The 21,627-nt window shown below is 40.0% G+C and overlaps 1 protein-coding gene across 4 annotated transcripts in view; it reads right to left on the bottom strand.

Moving 5' to 3' along the window:
• ADGRD1 (adhesion G protein-coupled receptor D1) overlaps positions 1-21,627 on the bottom strand; it is a 482,082-nt gene that overhangs the window by 58,893 nt on the left and 401,562 nt on the right. For all 4 annotated transcript variants that reach the window (XM_069961003.1, XM_069961004.1, XM_069961005.1 and 1 more), the window contains one exon: positions 15,083-15,174. In XM_069961003.1, coding sequence (XP_069817104.1) covers positions 15,083-15,174 — 92 coding nt within the window. The remainder of the gene's footprint in view (positions 1-15,082; positions 15,175-21,627) is intronic.

Below are 21,627 nucleotides of genomic sequence, written 5' to 3'. Positions count from 1 at the left end.
GAGGGGAGGAGAGAGGGAGAGGAGGGAGATTAGTCGCCAGCAGAGAGAAGAGAACAAAGGATTACACAGTGGGAGCTGTATGAAAGCCGGTATTCAGAGGTCAAAGAGGTCAGTGCTGACTTCAGATGAGATAGCCTGGTGATGTAGCTCTAAATTAACAAATTACCTCTTTGTTGTCTTGTTTTAGTGCCTCATCTGCAGTCCCCAGTTGCTATGTGCAGCTGGGGACCGCAGATATTAGCCAGCGCGGCCGATCACCGCTCCTGGCTAATAAACTATTTAAATGCTGCTGTCAAAGACCCCCTTGGCCCCCTGTCCCTGGTGTTTAGTGAGGGGATCTCGGAGGGGAGATCACTTCTACTGAGCCGCCTGGGGCTCAGCATCGGAATAGCGCTGATCCTGGCTTGGCAATCAATGTATCTGGTTTGCTGCAGACCAGTATAATAGAGCACTGATCTGATGGATCAGTGCTCTATTATATACACAGCATTGATCTCAATGGGAGATCAGTGCTGTGTATATAGAAGTCCACCAAGTTTTTTTTTATTAATAAAAAATCTCCTATCCTAGTAAAAGTTTAAATCAACCCCCTTTCCCATTTTATAAATAAAAATAAATAAATAAAAAATTAACATTTTTGGTATTGCCGCGTGCGTAATTGTCGGGACTATTAAATTATCACACTCCTGATCTCGCACGGTAAACATAAGTGCACGGTTGCATAAGTGCAAAAACCCGCCAAAGTGCAAAATTGCACATTTTTGTTTACATCAAATGCCAAAAAAAATTTAATAAAAGTGATCAAAAAGTTGCATATATGCAACAAAGGAACCAATAGAAAGTACAGATCATGGCGCAAAAAATTACACCTCACATAGCCCCATAGACCAAACAATAAAAGCATTATAAGGATAGGAATAGAGCAATTTTAATCACATTTTGTTTTGTTTTTTAAGGTTTTAGTTTTTTAAAAGCCATCAAATAAAATAAAAGTCATGCAAGTTACATATCGTTGTAATCATACTGGCCTGAGGAACATAGAAAACATATCAGTTTTACCATAGGGTGAACAGCGTAAACATGAAACCCCTCAAAATAAAAGGAATTGCACCATTTTTTTTTCCAATTTCAGTGCACATATTTTTCCAGGTTTTGCAGCATATTTTATAGAAAAATTAAGTCTGTATTTGCAAAGTATAATTGGTGTCGCAAAAAATAAATGCTCATGTGGGTCTGTAGGGGAAAATATGCAAATACAGTGGCCTTTTAAACACGAGGAGGAAAAAACGAAAGCACAAAAATGAAAACTGGCTCCATCCAAAGGTTAAATAATGTAATTAAGCAACAGACTAGAGGATAAAAAATATTGCTGGGCATGGTTCTTTAAAGGGGAAGTCCGGGCAAAATAATTTTAAGATATATTATTGTCTAACAAAAGTCTAACTTACTAATTACAAAAATTACTAATAGACACTTATTATGGGAAATGCACCTATAGTGCATTTTCCCTGCACTTACTACAGCAGGGTGTGTTCAGGTCTCTGTAAAGTTGGTGATGTCACATCACATAAATTGCCGACTCCTGCTGCAGCGGTGGGATGGATTGGAGCAGCAGGAGGCGGCAGTTGATGTGTAAGTGCAGGGAAAATGCACTATAGGAGCGTTTCCCATAATAAGTGTCTATTAGTAATTTTCATAACTTTTGTTGGGCAATAACATATCTTAAAATTATTTTTTCCGGATTTCTCCTTTTAAGACTATATTTCCACCTCTAGAACAAAGTGCAGAAAGACCGCCGTTTCGTTATATTGATGGCGGCAAATAAATCATTAAGGGGTTTCCCTTAACGGGATTTTATAGCAGTCAATATGCAATAAAAGATCATTATGGGAAATCCCTTTAAGCCACATTTTTAGCCCTTTGTTAATGAAAATAATAGCAATCTTCCTAATTATTGTTCATAATAAAACCCAAATGACCTTTAATATAATTTAATTAACTTTATTATAATTAAATTCATGCTGTCAATAAAACAGTGGTGCTATAAAAAGGACATTTCTAAGATCCTCACAATTATCTCAACACACTTTTCCTTCACGGTCACTTCTATAACTTTCATTCATTTATTCCAATAGTGCATTTGTGGAATGAGAATCAAATCCAGACCTTTTGAAATGTCATAGGTCATTGGAAAAAAACTTAGCATATAGATATACTCATAGGGGGAGATTTATCAAACATGGTGTAAAGTAAAACTGGCTCAGTTGCCCCTAGCAACCAATCAGATTCCAACTTTCATTTTCCAAAGAGTCTGTGAGGAATGAAAGGTGGAATCTGATTGGTTGTTAGGGGCAACTAAGCCAGTTTCACTTTACACCATGTTAAATAAATTTCCCCAAGAGACTATGTTCACACAACGTTTTTTTTCAGCTCCGTTTAACCCCTAGACGACCCTAGACGTAGGGTTACGTCATGGAAGTCTGTCCCCAGACGACCCATGACGTAACCTTACGTCCTGGGTGTTTTTCCCGCTATGAAGCGCGCTCCGGAGCGGAGCGCGCTTCATAGCAGGTGATGACACGCGTGTCATTAACCCCTTAAACGCCTTGATCGCGGCGCGACCGCGGCGTTTAAGTGTAAGTGACAGGGGGAGTCCCCTGTCACTTACCGATCGGGACCCCCGCAGTGTGACTGCGGGGGTCCTGATCGTTGAAACGGACTGCCGGAGGTCTCTTACCTGCCTCCGTGCGGTCCGATCGGCGATCTGCTACACTGAGCCTGCACAGGCAGGCTCAATGAGCAGATCGCCGATAACACTGATCAATGCTATGCCTATGGCATAGCATTCATCAGTGTAAAAATCAAAGTACTGGATGTAAAAGTCCCCCAAAGGGACTTCAAAAGTGTAAAAAAAAAAAAAGTTCAAAACACCAACACACTACCCCAAAACCCCTCCCCCAATAAAAGTCTAAATCACCCCCCTTTCCCATTATATAAATAAAACATATAAAAATAAATAAATAGATAAACATATAATATACCGTAGCATGCGTAATTGTCTGATCTATTAAAATATAATAAGCGTCATTGCGAACGGTAAACGGCGTACACGAAAAGAGGGGAAAAAGAGCGCGGATTACCGATTTTATGTTACATTATATATTTAAAAAAATCAATAAAAAGTGATTTAAACGTCCGATCTTCACAAATATGGTATTAATAAAAACTAGAGATCATGGCGGAAAAAATGACACCCCATACAGCCCCGTAGGTGAAAAAATAAAACCGTTATAAGCGTCACAATAGGCCCATTTTATTAATATTTAATTGCCAAAAAAAAGGATTTCATAAAAAAAATACATATATAACATTAGAGAATCTGTGTAACCTGCATATGGTTGTGTTCGGGCTGACCTATAGAATAATAGTGTCATGTCGCTGTTACCATATACTGCATTACGTAGACACAGGAGCCCCCCAAACGTTACCATATTGCATTCTTTTTTACGATTTCACCTATTTATATCTTCATAAATAATATATTTGGAATTCCATCATACAGGTTATGGTAAAATGAATGACGCCATTACACAGTACAACTATTCCTGTAACAAATAAGCACTTACATGGCTTGTAGATAGAAAACTGAGAGTGCTGGAGCTCTTAGAAGGGGAGGAGGGAAAAACGAAAGCACTAAGATCAAAATTTGCGCGGTCCACTGGGTCATTTTGGGCCTGGTCCTCAAAGGGTTAAAATTACATCTGTCATTTTGAGTCTAAAATAACGGATGTTATTTAGCTGTCTGGCCTCCCCTTAGTGCAATGACTGGTATTTGCACATTATTGTAGTTTGTGGTTACTAATTGGCCTTTGGGTGCAGGTTAATTAAAAAGTCCATTGAATTAAATAGCCGAAAGGGAGAAAGAACGGTGACAAAAGAAAAACTGTGTGTAAACAACTAATAAAAAACGTCCGAAAACAATGATCACCATCATTATTTTGACGTCTGTGGTAAAAACGTCCATTATTCAATACATTGTGCACATTCATTTCATTGACTTCAGTGGATTGCCATTGCAGTCAGTTAAATCGCGGCAAAAACGGACATTACTTTACATCGCAAAATCGTCCGCCTTTTCTCTATATTTGACATTGTGTGAGCATAGCCATAGAGTATAAACTTCATAGATATAGATTAGCGATGAGCAAACATTCCAATGTTCGGTTCGGATCCCGAACAGGAACATAAAAAACATTCACAAACATTACCCACATGCGTACAGCTTATCAGGTGCAAAGTGTAAAATACGTAATAGCAAAGCAATTACAGTACGTAGCATTAGCGTATCTTTTATACACCCGTGTGTATATACGCAATGACTTATATCCTACTGTGTATATTAATTACACTCTGCAATCACTGGCACACAGCAGAGCCAGACAGAAAGATTCATGGAATACAGGCCCGGATTGACAATCTGGCAGATCTGGCATATGCCCGCTGGGCTGCCAGAGTGCCAGTCCGTGGGGGCCGCCTGGGGTGAATAATTAAATATTCCTTTATTAAAAACTAGCAGGTAGTTACTCGGTCACACCACTAGTCGTCTCTGCTGAGGCCCCCTGCTGGACTGAGGAGGCCCCGGCAGCTGCCAGACACTTCCTGTCAAAGATGTCACTGACAAGCTAACAGGCAGCCACAGGGCCACCCACTGCCAATCGTCTGTGCTGAGGGGCCTCCACTAGACTGAGGGGCCTCATCTCAGCTTGTGAGCGTGTGTGCCGGTGCCGTTCAGAGCCACCATCAGGTCAGAGCAGTTATCAGGGCCCGGGCCTGCACCCAAACTGCACTTATGTCCCCCTCTGCACTCTATATGGATGGTCTCCCCTTCTCAGCAGCTCCCAGGCTGGACACACCACAGACCATCCAGTGAGCTGTGCTCCCCTCCACACAGTTAATAAACGTGCAGGTGACAGGCAGGAAGATCAGCAGTGCCCCCCCCCCCTCTTCTCTGTCCTGATCCCCACCCCCGGAGTGATGTCTGCCCCCTCCTCTATACAGCTCTGCAGTCGGGTGCAGAGGGGGAAGGGCTGCATGCAGCATGGCCCTGAGCAGAGGGAGAAAAGATGGAGACAAGTGCACACCTGGAGCTTCTACACCTGTATAAAAAGTAAGTGTGTGTGTGTGTGTGTGTGTGTGTGAATATTTGTGTAATGTGCCTGTCTGTGTGTGAATATCTGTGTGATATGTGTGTGTGCACATCTGTCATGTGTCTGTCTGTGTCAGGGTTAGTACTATACATGTATAAATGTAATCTGCATGTGTCTGTATCTGTGTAATTTGTGTATCTGCATGTGCCATGTGTGCACATCTGTTGTGTATCTAGTTGTGTAGTCATGTGTCTAGTTGTGTTTTAGCACTATAGAGGCATATAGATAGCATGTAATTACCATGTGTTTGTATATGTATGACATGTATGTGTGTAGTTGTATATCTATGTCATGTGACTATGTGTGTGTTAGTATGACAAGATGTATGCATATGTGTTATATGTGTACATGTATATGTACATGTGGGCTGTCTGGGTGGCACATAAATGCTCCAACCATCCATATTCTGTTGCACCCCCACTCTGTGATTCCTGAGCTTCATGCCCAGATCCGTGGACAGCCGCTGCTTTCCAGTAATAAAGTAGATAGCAGGCAGCACCCCACTATCCTGTGTAGCTGCAGGCTGATTTATGTCTGTGGCCAGCAAGGGATGCAGGCAGTGTGATGATATCATGTACACTGCAACCAATCACAGTGATCACATGACCTGCATGGTATCATGGCTCACAGCCTGTAAACATTACGGTCACCAGAACGTCTGCATTATAAAAGGAGCTGATCCGATTTTTATTTTAGGACATCTTACTTTTTTATTTTTTTATTTAACATCTTTGTTATGTGTCAAAAGTTAATTTAAATACAGTAATACCTGACATTTTTGTGTATTTGTGTGTCTATGTGTGCTGTGCATGTGTGTGTCTATGTGTGGTGCTGTGTGTCTATGTGTGCTGTGTATGTGTGTGTGTGTCTATGTGTGCTGTGTATGTGTGTGTCTATGTGTGGTGCTGTGTGTCTATGTGTGCTGTGTATGTGTGTGTGTGTCTATGTGTGCTGTGTATGTGTGTGTCTATGTGTGCTGTGCATGTGTGTGTCTATGTGTGGTGCTGTGTGTCTATGTGTGCTGTGTATGTGTGTGTCTATGTGTGGTGCTGTGTGTCTATGTGTGCTGTGTATGTGTGTGTCTATGTGTGCTGTGTATGTGTGTGTCTATGTGTGGTGCTGTGTGTCTATGTGTGCTGTGTATGTGTGTGTCTATGTGTGCTGTGTGTGTGTGTGTCTATGTGTGCTGTGTATGTGTGTGTCTATGTGTGCTGTGTATGTGTGTGTCTATGTGTGGTGCTGTGTGTCTATGTGTGCTGTGTATGTGTGTGTCTATGTGTGGTGCTATGTGTCTACATGTGCTGCGTGTATGAGTGTGTCTATGTGTGGTGCTATGTGTCTACATGTGCTGCGTGTATGAGTGTGTCTATGTGTGGTGCTGTGTGTCTATGTGTGCTGTGTATGTGTGTCTATGTGTGGTGCTATGTGTCTACATGTGCTGCGTGTATGAGTGTGTCTATGTGTGGTACTGTTTGTATGTGTGCTGCGTGTATGTGTGTCTATGTGTGGTACTGTGTTTGTACGTGTGCTGTGTGTATTTGTGTGTATGTGTGTGTGTGTGTATGTGGGTGTGTATGTATGCTGTGTGTATGTGGGTGTCTATGTATGCTGTGTGTATGTGGGTGTCTATGTATGCTGTGTGTACGTGGGTGTCTATGTATGCTGTGTGTACGTGGGTGTCTATGTATGCTGTGTGTACGTGGGTGTCTATGTATGCTGTGTGTATGTGGGTGTCTATGTATGCTGTGTGTATGTGGGTGTCTATGTATGCTGTGTGTATGTGGGTGTCTATGTATGCTGTGTGTATGTGGGTGTCTATGTATGCTGTGTGTACGTGGGTGTCTATGTATGCTGTGTGTATGTGGGTGTCTATGTATGCTGTGTGTATGTGGGTGTCTATGTATGCTGTGTGTATGTGGGTGTCTATGTATGATGCCTTGTTGTGTGGTCGGCTGACCAGTTACCTTTCTATTCAGGCTGACTGTGGCTGCCTCATTCACCTGTGGTGGTCCTGTGTGGCTGGTGCCCCCTCAGCTCAGTGACTAGAGGTGAAGGTCTGTGTTATATATTGTCAGCAGTGTCAGAGGCAGAAAGTATCATTCCTAAGGATCACTATCAGGACAGCAACATCTGTGACACTTTGCTGCATCAGGGCAGGTGAGTTGTTAACCCCTGCAGCACCCTTATGTATTCTCTAAGTCTAACTTCTACATGTTACTTGCATATTTTTTCAAGCCCATATTGTGGACAGCCTGTCCCAGTCTGGCTTAAATATGCAAATAACACGCTTATGTGAAATCATCCTTATTTTGATACATTACTGTGTGAATATCAGCAAATTTTGTGGGCTGTTAGGTATTGTGTGCCAGGGCTGCTTTTCGGTCCCAGTCCGGCCCTGATGGAATATATATATATATATATATATATATATATATATATATATATATATATATATATATATCCTAAAAAGGACTGTTGGATTCTTAAGGTTTTTTTCACAGACTACAGGGTTAAGAAATGAATCCTTATAGTGCTTAAACGCTGGATTCTGTCACCCTACCTACACTGAAAATTTTACAATATTCTAAGCCCTACTCGGTCAGCTCTCTCTCCCTACACTGACAATTTCACAACATTCTAAGCCCTATTTGTTCAGCTCTCCCTCCCTACACTGACAATTTTATAATGTTCTAAGCCCTACTCGGTCAGCTCTCCCTCCCTACGCTGACAATTTCACAACATTCTAAGCCCTACTCGGTCAGCTCTCTCCCCCTACACTGACAATTTCACAACATTCTAAGCCCTACTCGGTCAGCTCTCTCCCCCTACACTGACAATTTCACAACATTCTAAGCCCTATTTGTTCAGCTCTCCCTCCCTACACTGACAATTTTATAATGTTCTAAGCCCTACTCGGTCAGCTCTCCCTCCCTACACTGACTAACTACCACTGTGAGTAACTGCATAACTACATTCAGATGCTGTCCCTGATCATATCACTCTCCCTACCTTACGGCACAAGAATCAGGAGAGACTGTAAGAAAATTTTACTCAGCGTTTACGTAATGACGCTAACCGTACAGCGTATCGTGGTAATGCCAGTAGTGAACATTGCTACTACATCACCATTACACTCTCCACACATTCTCCTCGCATGTCCAAAAATGTTCTAAAATGATCATTATAACCATTTGTTTGTGATCTGCAAACTCAAACAATTAGCGCCATGTTTGTATGAACATACCAACATATTCGAACATGTTCGCTCATCATTAATATAGATATTCTACTCTAAAAATCTCCACAATTATAAACATTCTAATTACACCTGGCAAATAATTCTTCCCTAATTATTATTATTATTTTATGCCCAGTAAAGTCATTATGATAATCTACACAGAGGAGGAATCCTGTCCACCCGTCTTCTGGGACTGTGCACACAATTTAATAGAATATTGTGGAGTCCCGACTACTATAAATTAATGACCATGACTTTCATTAATTACTTTACAATGTTTAAAATTCCAGCTTAATTTACTGCTTGTCTGAGTCCCATTTACGTTAGGGATTAAAGGGATATACGGAGTGTAATTATTTAATCTGGCACAGTTCTGAGATGAACGATTTTATTACATTGTTATTTATGCATAGAAAAAATGTGAAATGGGTCTGGGTTGTGTAAAACGTGTCCATTAATAAATATACGCTGACATCTAATCTATGACACTTAAAGCAATCAATGGCTTTCTGAATTCTTTGTTTCAATCTCTTAGGCTGATCCCCGACCCCCAGCCACAAGATCCCAGCAAGGAGTAGTTTAAGTGAAGCATCAGTCATGTATGCACCCTGCTGCTTCATTCTTATGGCACTTATGGAAATGGCTAAGCGCCCTCTAGTGGATAGGTGATAGATGTCCCATCAAAAACATGCTCCACTGGATTCTATTTATCATAACAAATATACCTACAGTATACTGATATAAGTGCTTCTAAGGAAAATCTTAGGCTGCATTCACACGTTCCATTTTCCGCACGGAACACGGACGTGGAATGCCTGTAACGGACTCTCCACCGACCCGGGCAGTATCTGTGATAAGATGTTGGGAGCATATGCAGATATGCGTCGAGCTGTAATGAATCAGCCGTGCGGCTCTGTCATTACAGCGCTGTGCATATCTGTACAGTTCCTTCGCTCTCAGCATCTAATTACAGATGCTGCCCGGGCAGGGGGAGAGTCCGTTACAGGCATTCCACGTCCGTGTTCCGTGCGGAAAATGGAACGTGTGAATGCCGCCTAAGTCTGAGATATAAGATTTATACAGGACCAAAGAGCCTTAAAGGGATTATCCATTGCTATAAAAACATGGCCATTTTCTTTCAGAGACAACACGACTCTTGTCTCCAGTTCAGGTGCGGTTTGCTATTAAGCTCCATTCACTTCAATGGAACTGAGCAGCAAAAGACAAGAATGGGGCTGTCTCTGGAAGAAAGTGGCCATGTTTTTGTAGTGCTGGATAACCCCTTTAAAGGAATAATCCCGTGCTCTTTGCTGCCACCTCTGTCCATGTCAGGAACTGTCCAGAGCAGTAGAGATTTTTTTTTATTTTTTTTTTTTTTGGGGGGGGGGATTTGGGGGGGGATTTGATACTAATCTGGACAGTTCCTGACATGGACAGAGGTGGCAGGAGGGAGCACTGTGTCAGACTGGAAAGAATACACCACTTCCTGATAAGTACTGGAAGACTTGAGGTTTTTTTTCTTATATAAAAGTAATTCACAAATAAGTATAACGTTCTAACACCAGCTGATTTAAAAAAACATTTTTATTTTTCTCCAGAGCACCCCTTTAATTATCGTATATATTGGGAGTATATATTGGGAAAGCTTGTTGCCAACTTGATAGCTGTGAGAACAGAAGTGGAGGATTTAGAGTTCTTTTTATCAGAAAAACAGCACCCCGTACCTATATACGATATATATTCAAATGAATTACCTTTGGATTGTTATGATTATGCTTCCTTTAAACTTTCCTTTAAATGGGAATTCCCTCACTGCTGCCGGATCCCGGGCCGCCCGCTCTGCTCCACTGTCTAGGTTTTCATAAAATATGATGATACTCCGCTTCCAAAGGAAATAGATGCTCAGCATGTAGTCTAAAGTCTATGCTGAACGTCCATTTCCTGTGGGAACGAGAGGTGATTGAATGTTATGAAAACATAGACAGTGGTGAGTGGCCCGGGATCTGGCAGCGGTGAGGGAATGAGACAGGTAGGTAACATAGAAATAAAAGATTGTTGGCAGAAAAAGCACCCCCCCCCCCCCCTTCTTCATCTAGTCGGCCCTCTCAGTATTTCCCTTTTTATTGTTTTGGGATAGATATATGTTTATACCAGGCAGGTTACATTCAGTTATTGTAGATTTACCGACCACATCTGCTGGAAGTTTGTTTCAAGCATCTACTACTCTTTCAGTAAATTATTATTTTCTCACATTGCTTCTGATCTTTCCCCAACTAACCTCTCACTGTGTCCTCTTGCTCTTGAAATTCTGTTTTTTCTAAAAACACTTCACTCCTGAAGTTTACATTACTGACATGTCCTCCGCAGCCTGGAAACATGCTTAAAGGGGTATTTAACATATTTTTTCATACTGTATGTTGCCGCCCTTGGGGAGACTAACAATTCCTTTCATGCTTGTTATTATGTATTCAGTCTCCTTCCTCCAGTTATAAGCCTGCTGCTTTCTGCTGAAGACACAAAAAACTATATCTGAGCTGACCGTCTCTGCTCTCAACCCATCTACTCTCCCTTCCTTCTGTGATGGCTGATGTAAACAAGTCCATATCTGCAACTTTGTAAAACTAGGAGGGTTAATTACAGTGAGTTCATTAGCAACTTGACCTCAGATTAACCCTCCTGGCATTACAAAAAAGCTACAAAGTTGTGGACAGGGATTAATTTACATCAGTTGTCTCGAAGGGAGGGGGAACAAGGAGGGGGGCAGAAAAGCTCACGCAGTGTTTTTTTTTTTGTGTGTCTTTAGCAGAAAGCTGCAACTCAAAACTGAGAGAAGGAGACTGAATAGATAATAACAAGTATGGAATGAATTGTAAGTCTCACCATGGGAAGCAACATATCAAGTTATGTTTCAGTGCAATACACCTTCAAGTATCAGTTTTTCCCCAGACAACCCCTTTAAGTGTTTGGCTATATTCAACATTTTTTCTTGTCAGTTTATAATTTTAAAAATTTTCAGTCCAAAATTACGTACATTATTTTCAGGATCGGCCGCCCGTCAGTTGCTGGTACATTATTCTAGTTTAGGTGGACTAATTGCCCTTTGGATGTGTCTTTAATTAAGAAGTCCATTGAATTTAGAAGTAAAAACAGAGAAAGGATGGTGAAAAAAGAAAACCTGTGTAAGAACAACTAAAAAATAACGTCCGCTGTTTGCAAAAGACGTCTGAACATAATTGACATGATTATTATTTTGACGTCCGCGCAGATAACGTCCGTTATTTTATACGCTGTATGCATTGGATGCTTGTCATTGCATTGACTTCAATTCACTGCAGTCAGTTAAATTGCGGCAATAATGGACGTCATTTTAAATGTTCACATTTAATATGAGACCGTCTGTTCTGTAATTGCAGTACCGGCCAGATGATCTTTTGCGCTGCTGAGTTCTGATGCATCAGAGCTTCCCACAGCACACTGTGGAGCGTACGTCCGGAGCCGCACGCTCCATTGTGTGAAATGACAGGGTTTTCTGCGGCCGCTATTCATTGAATATCGGCCGCAGAAAACTGACATGTCAGTTTTCTACAGCGCCGCAAGGAATCCCGGCTGGAGTGTATACCATGTGTATACACTTCGGCCAGGATTCCGTCGGCCTGTAGCACGACGTAAGTTCTGTACCAACCACGGCAGTTGCAACAAGTACAGAACTTAAGTTGTGTGAAAATGGCCTTAAAAAGAAAAAGCGGACACCTTTTGTGTGAACATAGCCTTTCTAGCATGTGAAGCGGATAACTTTTGAAGGTTGCAGGTTATCTTTAGAGATGAGCGAATCTCCTGCATGCTCGAGTCTATCCGAACCCGAGCATTCGGCATAGCGGGGGCTGCTGAACTTGGATAAAGCCCTAAGGCTATGTGGAAAACATATCCATGTATTAATGTTTTCCAGACAGCTTAAGAGCTTTATCCAACTTCAGCAGCCCCCGATATGCCGAATGCTGGGGTTCGGATAGACTCAATAGACTCATCTCTAGTTATCTTCTTTCTCTTTACATCCAATACTCAGAAGACAGTAATTGGTCTCACAATCCTGTTACATACCCTTTCCTAGTCATTACAGATGGGGTGGGCTAGACTCTTCCATGTTAGAATACAAGGTAAAAGAAAAAGACTGTTTTGACAAAAATATGCATGGGGGGGCAGTTTTAATCGAATAGCAGAATAATTCACAGGAAGTCCATTGATCTACATAATCATAGAAGCATAAGCTTCATTACACTCGATTCCACAAGGACAATGCTACATTCACACTGATGCTCTAGTGATCGACTATAATGACATCTATTAAGAAAGGAAATCATATTTCTAGCATTATTAAACTATATAAAAGACTATAGAAGACATACTGTTGGTATACAGCAAAGTATCCTCCCCGCTTCTTTCGTTGTTTCATTGTGCGCTGGGCCATTGTTCAGCCGTCACAGCAGTTACTCGCTTTTATTCGACAGAGTTTGCTTTTCATCAACAAACCAAGTAAAGCTATGACGGAATGAGACATTTCTAGAAGGTAAAGGTCAAGTGACAGCGTTCAGAGGCTACCTACAAGGATTCAATTATAGCCGCATCCCTTCACAAATGGATTCAAGAGTAGAAAAGACGCTGTGTAACTTAGAAAATAAAAAGACTCGGATGAGAATATTTTATGAGGATAATAAACCATATAAGCAGAGAGTGACATTTATCTAATGTACTGACATGTATGCAGCGACAGTATATACAGGATAGTGCCTGCTGTAAGAGATACATAAAAGCTAAATGCCAGGGATGGACTGTGCACCTCCGAACACTGTGCTGGTTTATATTTATATGGTAAAGGACAATAGTCGATAACTTTTTAACCTAAAAAAGTTTTTCACCCCTTATTATTATTTTTCCTTGTTATCACTCAATTTAAATAAAAGAAAGTATTAACTAATTCAAAGAATGTCCTATACATAGAAAAACTAGATATACTTTTAAAAACTTTTTTATTATCACTTTTATTTCACTGTAAAACCTGATATCATTAGATGCTAGCATAGCATAGATCAGTGTTATTAGCAATCTGTGCCATTCACAGATCGCCCATCCAACAGGATGGAGGGAATTGGCTTACCCCCGCCCGTCGGTACGAGTGGCCGCGGGGGTCCCAAACAGTCAGTGACAGGTGCTTAACCTGTCACTGACTTCCGTAAATGCTGCAATCATTATAGATTTAAGGGATTAATGACAGGCAGCTGCAGGATCTACAGTATGCAACAGACGCTGTTAAACCAAGGGTGAACATAGCCAGAGACTTGCGAATAATTAGCAACGATTTTGAGGTCAGCTGTAAAGATGCGATTAATGGCATACAGATGAATTTTCATTCGTCATTTGATAGTTGCCGCTTTGAGACTAGAAGAATATCGCTTAAATTCAAACAATTTACCAAATTTTTTGCACAATAATCGGCCCATTTAAAAATCCCTTTAGTCTAGACTCTAGAAGATGCAAATCTGATCATGGTACGAAGGATCCACTATTAGGTTATTTAAGGGGTACTCCGGGCTAGGGGTATTTTTGTGTACGGCCGTAGAGGGGGTGGATATAGAAGCCACCATCCACTTACCTCTCCAGGTCCGGGATCACGCCGCTACATTCTCCCATCCCGCTGCCGCTTCCTAGTCTGAGCTGCGGCTTGAGACGTAACATCCCAAGGCAGCTAAGCTATTCAGCAGTCGAGGTGGGACCCCGCTACGACCGCTGAGTGGCTGAGCTGCGCCTTCAGACGTGACGTCCCAATCCGCAGCTCAGACCAGGAAGTGTCAGCGGGACAGGAGAACGGGGTGGCGCGATCTGGGACCCAGGTGCTGGAATCGGGGAGGTAAGTGGATGGTGGCCTCTATATCTACCCCCTCCCCGGCCGTACACAAAAAATACCCCTAGCCCGGAGTACCTCTTTAATGTTCACTTTTAAATAGCATCATCAATACTTTATTAATATATGACAGTACATGATAAAATCATACAAACTATACAAAACATGCCTTTCATGTGTTACTTTTTTAGTCTTGTGCTAGTTGAAAAGAAAAAAGACCAAACACAGGATGTCAGAGAAGGCAGTCATGTGACTGATGAACGCATGGCACCGTAACACTCCGTACTGGCCGAGATTTCCTGCCTTTGGTCTTTTTTTTTTTCTATCAGCACAAGACTTCAGCAAGCTTTTTGTAACCCAGGCATCAGAGTAGCAGGAGGTACTCGGTCGAGCACCATACTGGACCAAGCATGCTCATTTCTAGTCATGACCATCAAAATAAGTAGCATGTTCATTTTTCTGGCAGTTTTTTTTTTTTTTATCCCCCATCTTTTTGCATATGGTTTGTTTTGATGTCCAAAAAGCATTAAAAAAGACAGTCTTTCTAAAGACTGTAAAAATACCTTTTGCCCTTCCCGAAAGATAAATCAATGAATGGCAGTGGTGAAAATACGGTTGTAATTAAAGAAACAAACAAACATATATGTGAACATGGCTTTTATATGATAATCCAAAAACAAATAAAGCAATGAGTAAACAATATACTGTAGATACTGTATGTTTTCATAACCAAACACTTACTTGAAAGCATTGGCATCTCTGTGGACCTTATAGTTATCAGCACTAATTCTGGAGATGATTCTGGTTACTGCAATGAGGATACCAATATTCACCTAATTATAAAGTTAAAAAAAAAAAAAAAAGTTAAGTGCTGCAATATTTTTTATATGATATAGTGTAAAATTATAATATAACAAATATATACTTTCAGAATATTAAAACATTTTTAAAAAGATACGATAAAATTTATCATTCTCAAGATCATAGAGGTTATCCAGGCAGGATAGTCTCTACATACAGTATGTGCCCCTTTAAAAAAAAAAAAAAAAAAAAAAGAAAAGAACTCACCTCCCTGGCTTCTCTGCCACTTCTATTATGTTGCTCCATCTTAACTGTTATTTATTTTTTAATCACCCTTTGGCTATGTTAACACAATGTCAAAAATGAAGAAAAAACGTCCGATTTCGCTATTTAAAAAAAAGTCAGTTTTTGCAGCAATTTAACTGACTCCAGCGCCATTGCATTCAAGGCAATGGGAAGACAGACGTCCTAAGCACACAATGCATTGAAAAATTGACATTTTTGCCCCGGACGTCAAAATAATGAACATGAACATTATTTTCGGACGTTTTTTGCAAATAGCGGACGTTTTTTATTAGTTGTTCACACACAGTTCTTCTTTTGTCACCGTTCTTTCTCAGTTTTTACTATTAAATTCAATGGATTTTTCAATTAAGTCCCAACCAAAGGCCAATTAGTAACCCCAAACTAAAATAATGTGCAAACACCCATCATTGCACTAAGGGGATGCCAGGCTTCGAAAAACGTCCATTATTTTAGACTCAAAATAACGGACGTCATTTTAAACGGAGCTGAAAAAAACGTTGTGTGAACATAGCCTTTTTCCTGGGCTTATACCTAAAACACTCATAGGCTATGTTCACATGTTCAGCTTAATTCGGCTTAATTGAAAAGTCCATTAAATTTAATAGTAAAAACGGAGAAAGAACGGTGACCAAAGAAAAACTGTGTGTGAACAACTAATAAGAAGACGTCCAAAAATAATTGTCATGATAATTATTTTTACATCAGTGGCGATAACATCCGTTATTCAATACATTGTGTGCATTGGAAGTCCATTTTCCATTGACTGCGATGCATTGCAATGCAGTCAGTTAAATCATGGCAAAAATGTACGTTATTTTAAATAGCAAAATCGTCCGCCTTTTCTCTATTTTTGACGTTGTGTGAACATAGCCATAGGCAGACAACTCCTTAAAAGCATTGTTCCCGCAAGGTCTTTTTTAAGCAAAAAAAGTTGTTGTTTTTTAAATATTGACCGTTAATTTACAACAAACATAAAATAAAATTATGAATATTATTTGCAGCCATCATAAAAAAAAAAAAAATCACCTAAAAAAGACGTTGTATGAACTTAGCCTTTAAAAAGTTTGACATTGTACCCTCTAAACTGGAACTGGACTTTAATGATGGATTCATACACACCTGTACATTGTACTGTTTTGTCATTTAAATGATAAAATCCAATAAAATATGTTTGGGGGGAAAAAAAGTTTGACGTTAGGCTGGGTTCACACTGCGTTTTTGCAATCGTTTTTTTTTTTTTCATCCGTTTTTTTTATTTACGGACACAAAATTAGTGTTGACACTACTTTTGTGTCCGTAAAAAAAAAGGATCCGTTTTGATCCGTTTTTTTTTTTTTATAATAGAAGTCAATGGGAAAACGGATCAAAACGGATGCACACAAATGCAACCGTTTTTTTCATCCGTTTTTCATCCGTTTCCCCCACCCCCCCAAAAAAAAAAACGGATTGCAAAAACGCAATGTGAACCTAGCCCTACACAGATATGTTAAAAGCTTGATTGGTTGGGATCTGGACACTATACTTTTCAAAGTATTCCCACCAGAAAATGGCTGAAAACACATTCATGCTATTAAAAAATGAAAACTTCACTCGACAGAGTTTCAAATAAACTAAATTAACTGGAAGGGGTTATAAGGACTATTTAGGAGTCAATTTGAAGTATAAGTGTTCATGAAGAAATATTTATTCTTATTAGTTCCACTTCAAGTATAATAAATGTATTTGATGCGACGAGCGTATATTTAGGATAATGAGGAGGATGCACATTCTATGTTCTTTTTAATTCCTAAAGAAACACAAGCTTATGGCCTTTTTTTTTCTAACATTATTCCTTATTGAATGTATAATCCAACCATATTTGAAGAATGGCACAGCTGAGCAATCCCCACAGACATATTTAGTAAAAGTTTCAGCTAAGTTTGTAGAAACAAATTATGACTCATTGATATAGACTCTCTAGAGGTACAACATTCTAAAGTATGTTCAAAATGCACTTGTTCAACCAAGCATTTGGTACTAAATGTTTTTTCATCATATTGAATGAATCTTTATCACATCAGTGCAGAATGCTGCTGCCAGAATACTAAGTAACCAGCTTCATCATAGGCTTATTACACTTCTTTCGTAATACCCAGTGCTGGCTGCCAATATAACAGACCTTAGACTGAGCTACACACTTTAAGAAAAGTTTGAATGAAAAACCCTGAAATTTATAGTGAGACTAACAAGTAATGTATAAAAGTTATTAGCGCAATCAATAAAGTTAATCAAAAACAACAAATCACAAAATAAATTAACTTATAAAATAAAGACGGAAATTATAGAAAGCAGTTAAACCATGGGCAATGCTTACAAGAAAGTGCAAAATTGCAAATCAGCTTTTATAAATGCCAGATATTAAAGGTTCCCTGTCATTATAACTTTCAGAATCTAAATCAACAGGGGATATGGTATAAAGCATTTTTTGCTTTATTAATTTTTCCTGAATATAATGGTGATGTCACTTCCTGGATAACATGGTGATGTCACGCCACGACTCCCAGAGCTGTGCGGGCTGTGGCTGCTGTAGAGGATGATGGCAGGGGGACACTGAGGGACACAGGGCACTGGAGGGACACTAAGTATCCCCCTGCCATCATCCTCTCCCGCAGCCCGCACAGCTCTGGGGGTCGTGGCGTGACATCGCCATGTTATCCAGGAAGTGACATCACCATGTTATCCAGAAAGTGACATCACCATTTTATCCAGGAAGTGACATCACCATGTTATCCAGGAAGTAACATCACCATGTTATCCAGGAAGTGACATCACCGTGTTATCCAGGAAGTGACATCACCATGCTATCCAGAAAGTGACATCACCATTTTATCCAGGAAGTGACATCACCATGTTATCCAGGAAGTAACATCACCATGTTATCCAGGAAGTGACATCACCATGTTATCCAGGAAGTGACATCACCATGTTATCCAGTAAGTGAAGCCTTGATGCAGTAGTAAGTGCAGGGAAAAAAGCACTTTATAAGTATTTCCTGTAATAAGTATATATTGAGGATTTGTATAACTTTTGGGGGGCAATACAATTCTTTAATAAAAATTTTCGCCAGACTTCAACTTTAAGGCTATGTTAAACACCTTTTTATTTTGGCTGTTGGACGGCTTTCTTTAAGGAGGCCAAAAAAACGGCTGTTTTTTCATATTCTGTACTATCACGGATGTCATTATAAAATCCAGTCTCATTAGGCCTAAGAACGTCCGTCTAATTAAAAAAAAAAAAAAAAGTGGTGCATATATATATAGTGGTGCATATATATAGCTTTATTCACACACCATTTTGCTCCGTATTTTGGTCAATATTGTTTCAACAAAAAACAGGAGTGGGCTGAACCCAAAGAAATTGTACAAATCTTTACATTATAGTTTTTCTCTCTTGGTTCCACTCCTGATTTTGGCTACAAATACCGACCAAAATACTGGCAAAAACACCGGCCAAAATACTATGTGTGAACATAGTCTTAAACCATAATTTTAAATCTAAAACACCAAATTCTGGAAACACTAACAGTAAAAAGCGACTTTGATCTCAACTTTAAAATCAAGTTATTATGGTGATCAAATGGTCATGGGAAGTGAGGTCTGATATCTTGAAGAACTTGTTTACATGTGAATGCAACACTTTGAAGAGAAGAGTAAAATGACAGCTGTAGTCTGACTATAAAGGCAGCACAATCATATTAATGGATCATGACGCACATATAGTATGTCTAGCGCTTATGATTATGAGTTGTCTGATAGGAATATGTGAAGGGAACTGTTATTCCATCAAACATCTATACTCCAGAAAGAATTGATAATTTCCTGTTGGTCTGTCAAGTGGGCGGAATGAAATATGAAGGGTCTTGTCAGATGTAATAGATTATGTTAACTGTTACTTGCAGGAGTTTTTAAATGGTTCTTTGTGGCTGGGCGCCAACATGATTATTACTTTATGACGTTTGAATCCCATTAAAGAAAAATGTATAAATGGTACAATCACGTGGACAAACGTTGAAGATGAGAAATTGAATGCTGTATCATTTTTGACCATGAAACCATACCATCTTTATTGCAGTAAGATAGGGATAATGTTAATTTTACAAAAATTTAAAGGGGTACTCTAGAGGGGCAAAAAGTTTTTAACCCCTTAAGAACCGGGCTAATTTTCATTTTTGCGTTTTCGTTTTTTCCTCCTTGTGTATATAAGGCCATAGCAGTTGCCTTTTAACACCTACAGACCCACATGAGCCTTACTTTTGTGCGTCACTAATTGTTCTTTGCAATGACAGGCTGAATTTTTGCCTAAAATATGCTACGAAACCATAAAAAAATTATATGCGCAGTGAAATTGAAAAAAAAAAAATGCAGTTCTTTTTCTTTGGGGGAGGGGGGAGCTTTGTTTTTACGCCATGTGTCCTATGGAAAAACTGACATGTTATATATGTTCCTCAAGTCGGTACGATTAAAACGATATGCAAGTGGTATAATTTTTATATTAATTAATGGCTCGTAAAAAAAAATAAAACCTTTTACTGAAAATAAACTTTCCTTAAAATCACTCCATTCCCAGGCTTATAGCGCTGTTATCATTTGGTCTATGGGGCTGTCTAATGTGTCATTTTTTGCGCCATGATCTGTACTTTCTATCGGTATCTTGATTGCGCATATGCAACTTTTTGATCGCTTTTTATTACAATTTTTCTGGATTTGATGCGACCAAAAATGCACAATTTTGCACTTTGGAATTTTTTTGCGCTTACATCATTTACCGTGAGGGATCATGAAATATATAAATTATTATTTAGGGCGATTACGCATGCAGCGATACCAAACATGTTTGTTTGTTTTTTTATCTTTATTTTTAAAATGGGAAAAGGGGGATGATTTGGACTTTTATTGGGGGAGGGGGTTATTTATTAATAAAAACACTTTATTTTTTTCTTATACAGTAATTAGAAGCCCCCAGGGGGACTTCTATATACACAGCACTGATCTCCCATTGAGATCAATGCTGTGTATATAACAGACCACCGATCCATCAGTGGTGTATTCTTTCCAGTGACACAGTACTCTCTGCTGCCACCTCTGTCCATGTAAGGAACTGTCCAGTGCAATAGTGAATCACCATAGAAAACCTCTCCTGCTCTGGGCAGTTTCTGATATCGACAGAGGTGGCAGCAGGGAGCACTGTGTCAAAAATACATCACTTCCTGCAGGACATACAGTAGCTGGTAAGTATGGGAAGGCTTGAGATTTTTTAAATAGAAGTTACAAATCTTGTAACTTTCTGATACCAGTTAATTTAAAAATTATTTATTTTTCCTGGAGTACCCCTTTAATTAAATATATAAATAGGTTAAACACTTTATTATTTACAAGAGCTACGAATATGAATATGTTACATTTCAGTAGCTTTTACATTCCTAGGCTATGTTCACACAATGTATGAGACCGGTCATTCTGTGTACCGGCCAGATAATCTTAAAGAGGATGTACCACCAGGTACATCCTCTTTAATCTAAACCGACGGATCGAACGGCGCCGTCACGGGGAAGCCGATGCCGCGGTCCATTTTTTGGACCGCAGCCTGGTTCCCGTGCCCGACGCCGTTCTATGCACCCGAACAGAGTGGTGCTCAACACTGGAGGCTGGCCGAGCTGCTCCCTGTGGGAGTGAATTCCAATCCCTCTATGACGCGGCTCCATTCATTCTAATGGAGCCGCGTCATACAGGGGAGGGAATTCCCTCCCACTGGGGACGGCCCGGCATACCTCCAGCGCTTGAGCACCGGCAGGTTCCGATGCATAGAACGCGCCGTGACGGCGCCGTTCGATCCGTCGGTTCAGATTAAAGAGGATGTACCTGGTGGTACATTCTCTTTAAGCGCCGCAGAGTTCTGATGCGGGTGCATTAGAACTCCCCACTGCACACTATGGAGGCCGATTTTCATTTTCAGTTTTTTCCTGCGATTTAACTGACTGCAATGGCAATATATTGAAGTCAATGGGAAGAAGGACGTCCAATGCACACAATGATTGAATAATGGACGTTTTTACCGCGGACGTCAAAATAATGAACATGATCAGCGGACGTTTTTAATTAGTTGTTCACACAGTTTTTCTTTTGTCCCTGTTTTTACTATTA

Source organism: Dendropsophus ebraccatus, chromosome 3, assembly GCF_027789765.1.
Source record: "Dendropsophus ebraccatus isolate aDenEbr1 chromosome 3, aDenEbr1.pat, whole genome shotgun sequence".
In the NCBI taxonomy this organism is placed as follows: Eukaryota; Metazoa; Chordata; class Amphibia; order Anura; family Hylidae; genus Dendropsophus; species Dendropsophus ebraccatus.
The sequence above is the reverse complement of the archived record's forward strand: the minus strand, read 5'-3'. Positions and strand labels throughout refer to the sequence as shown.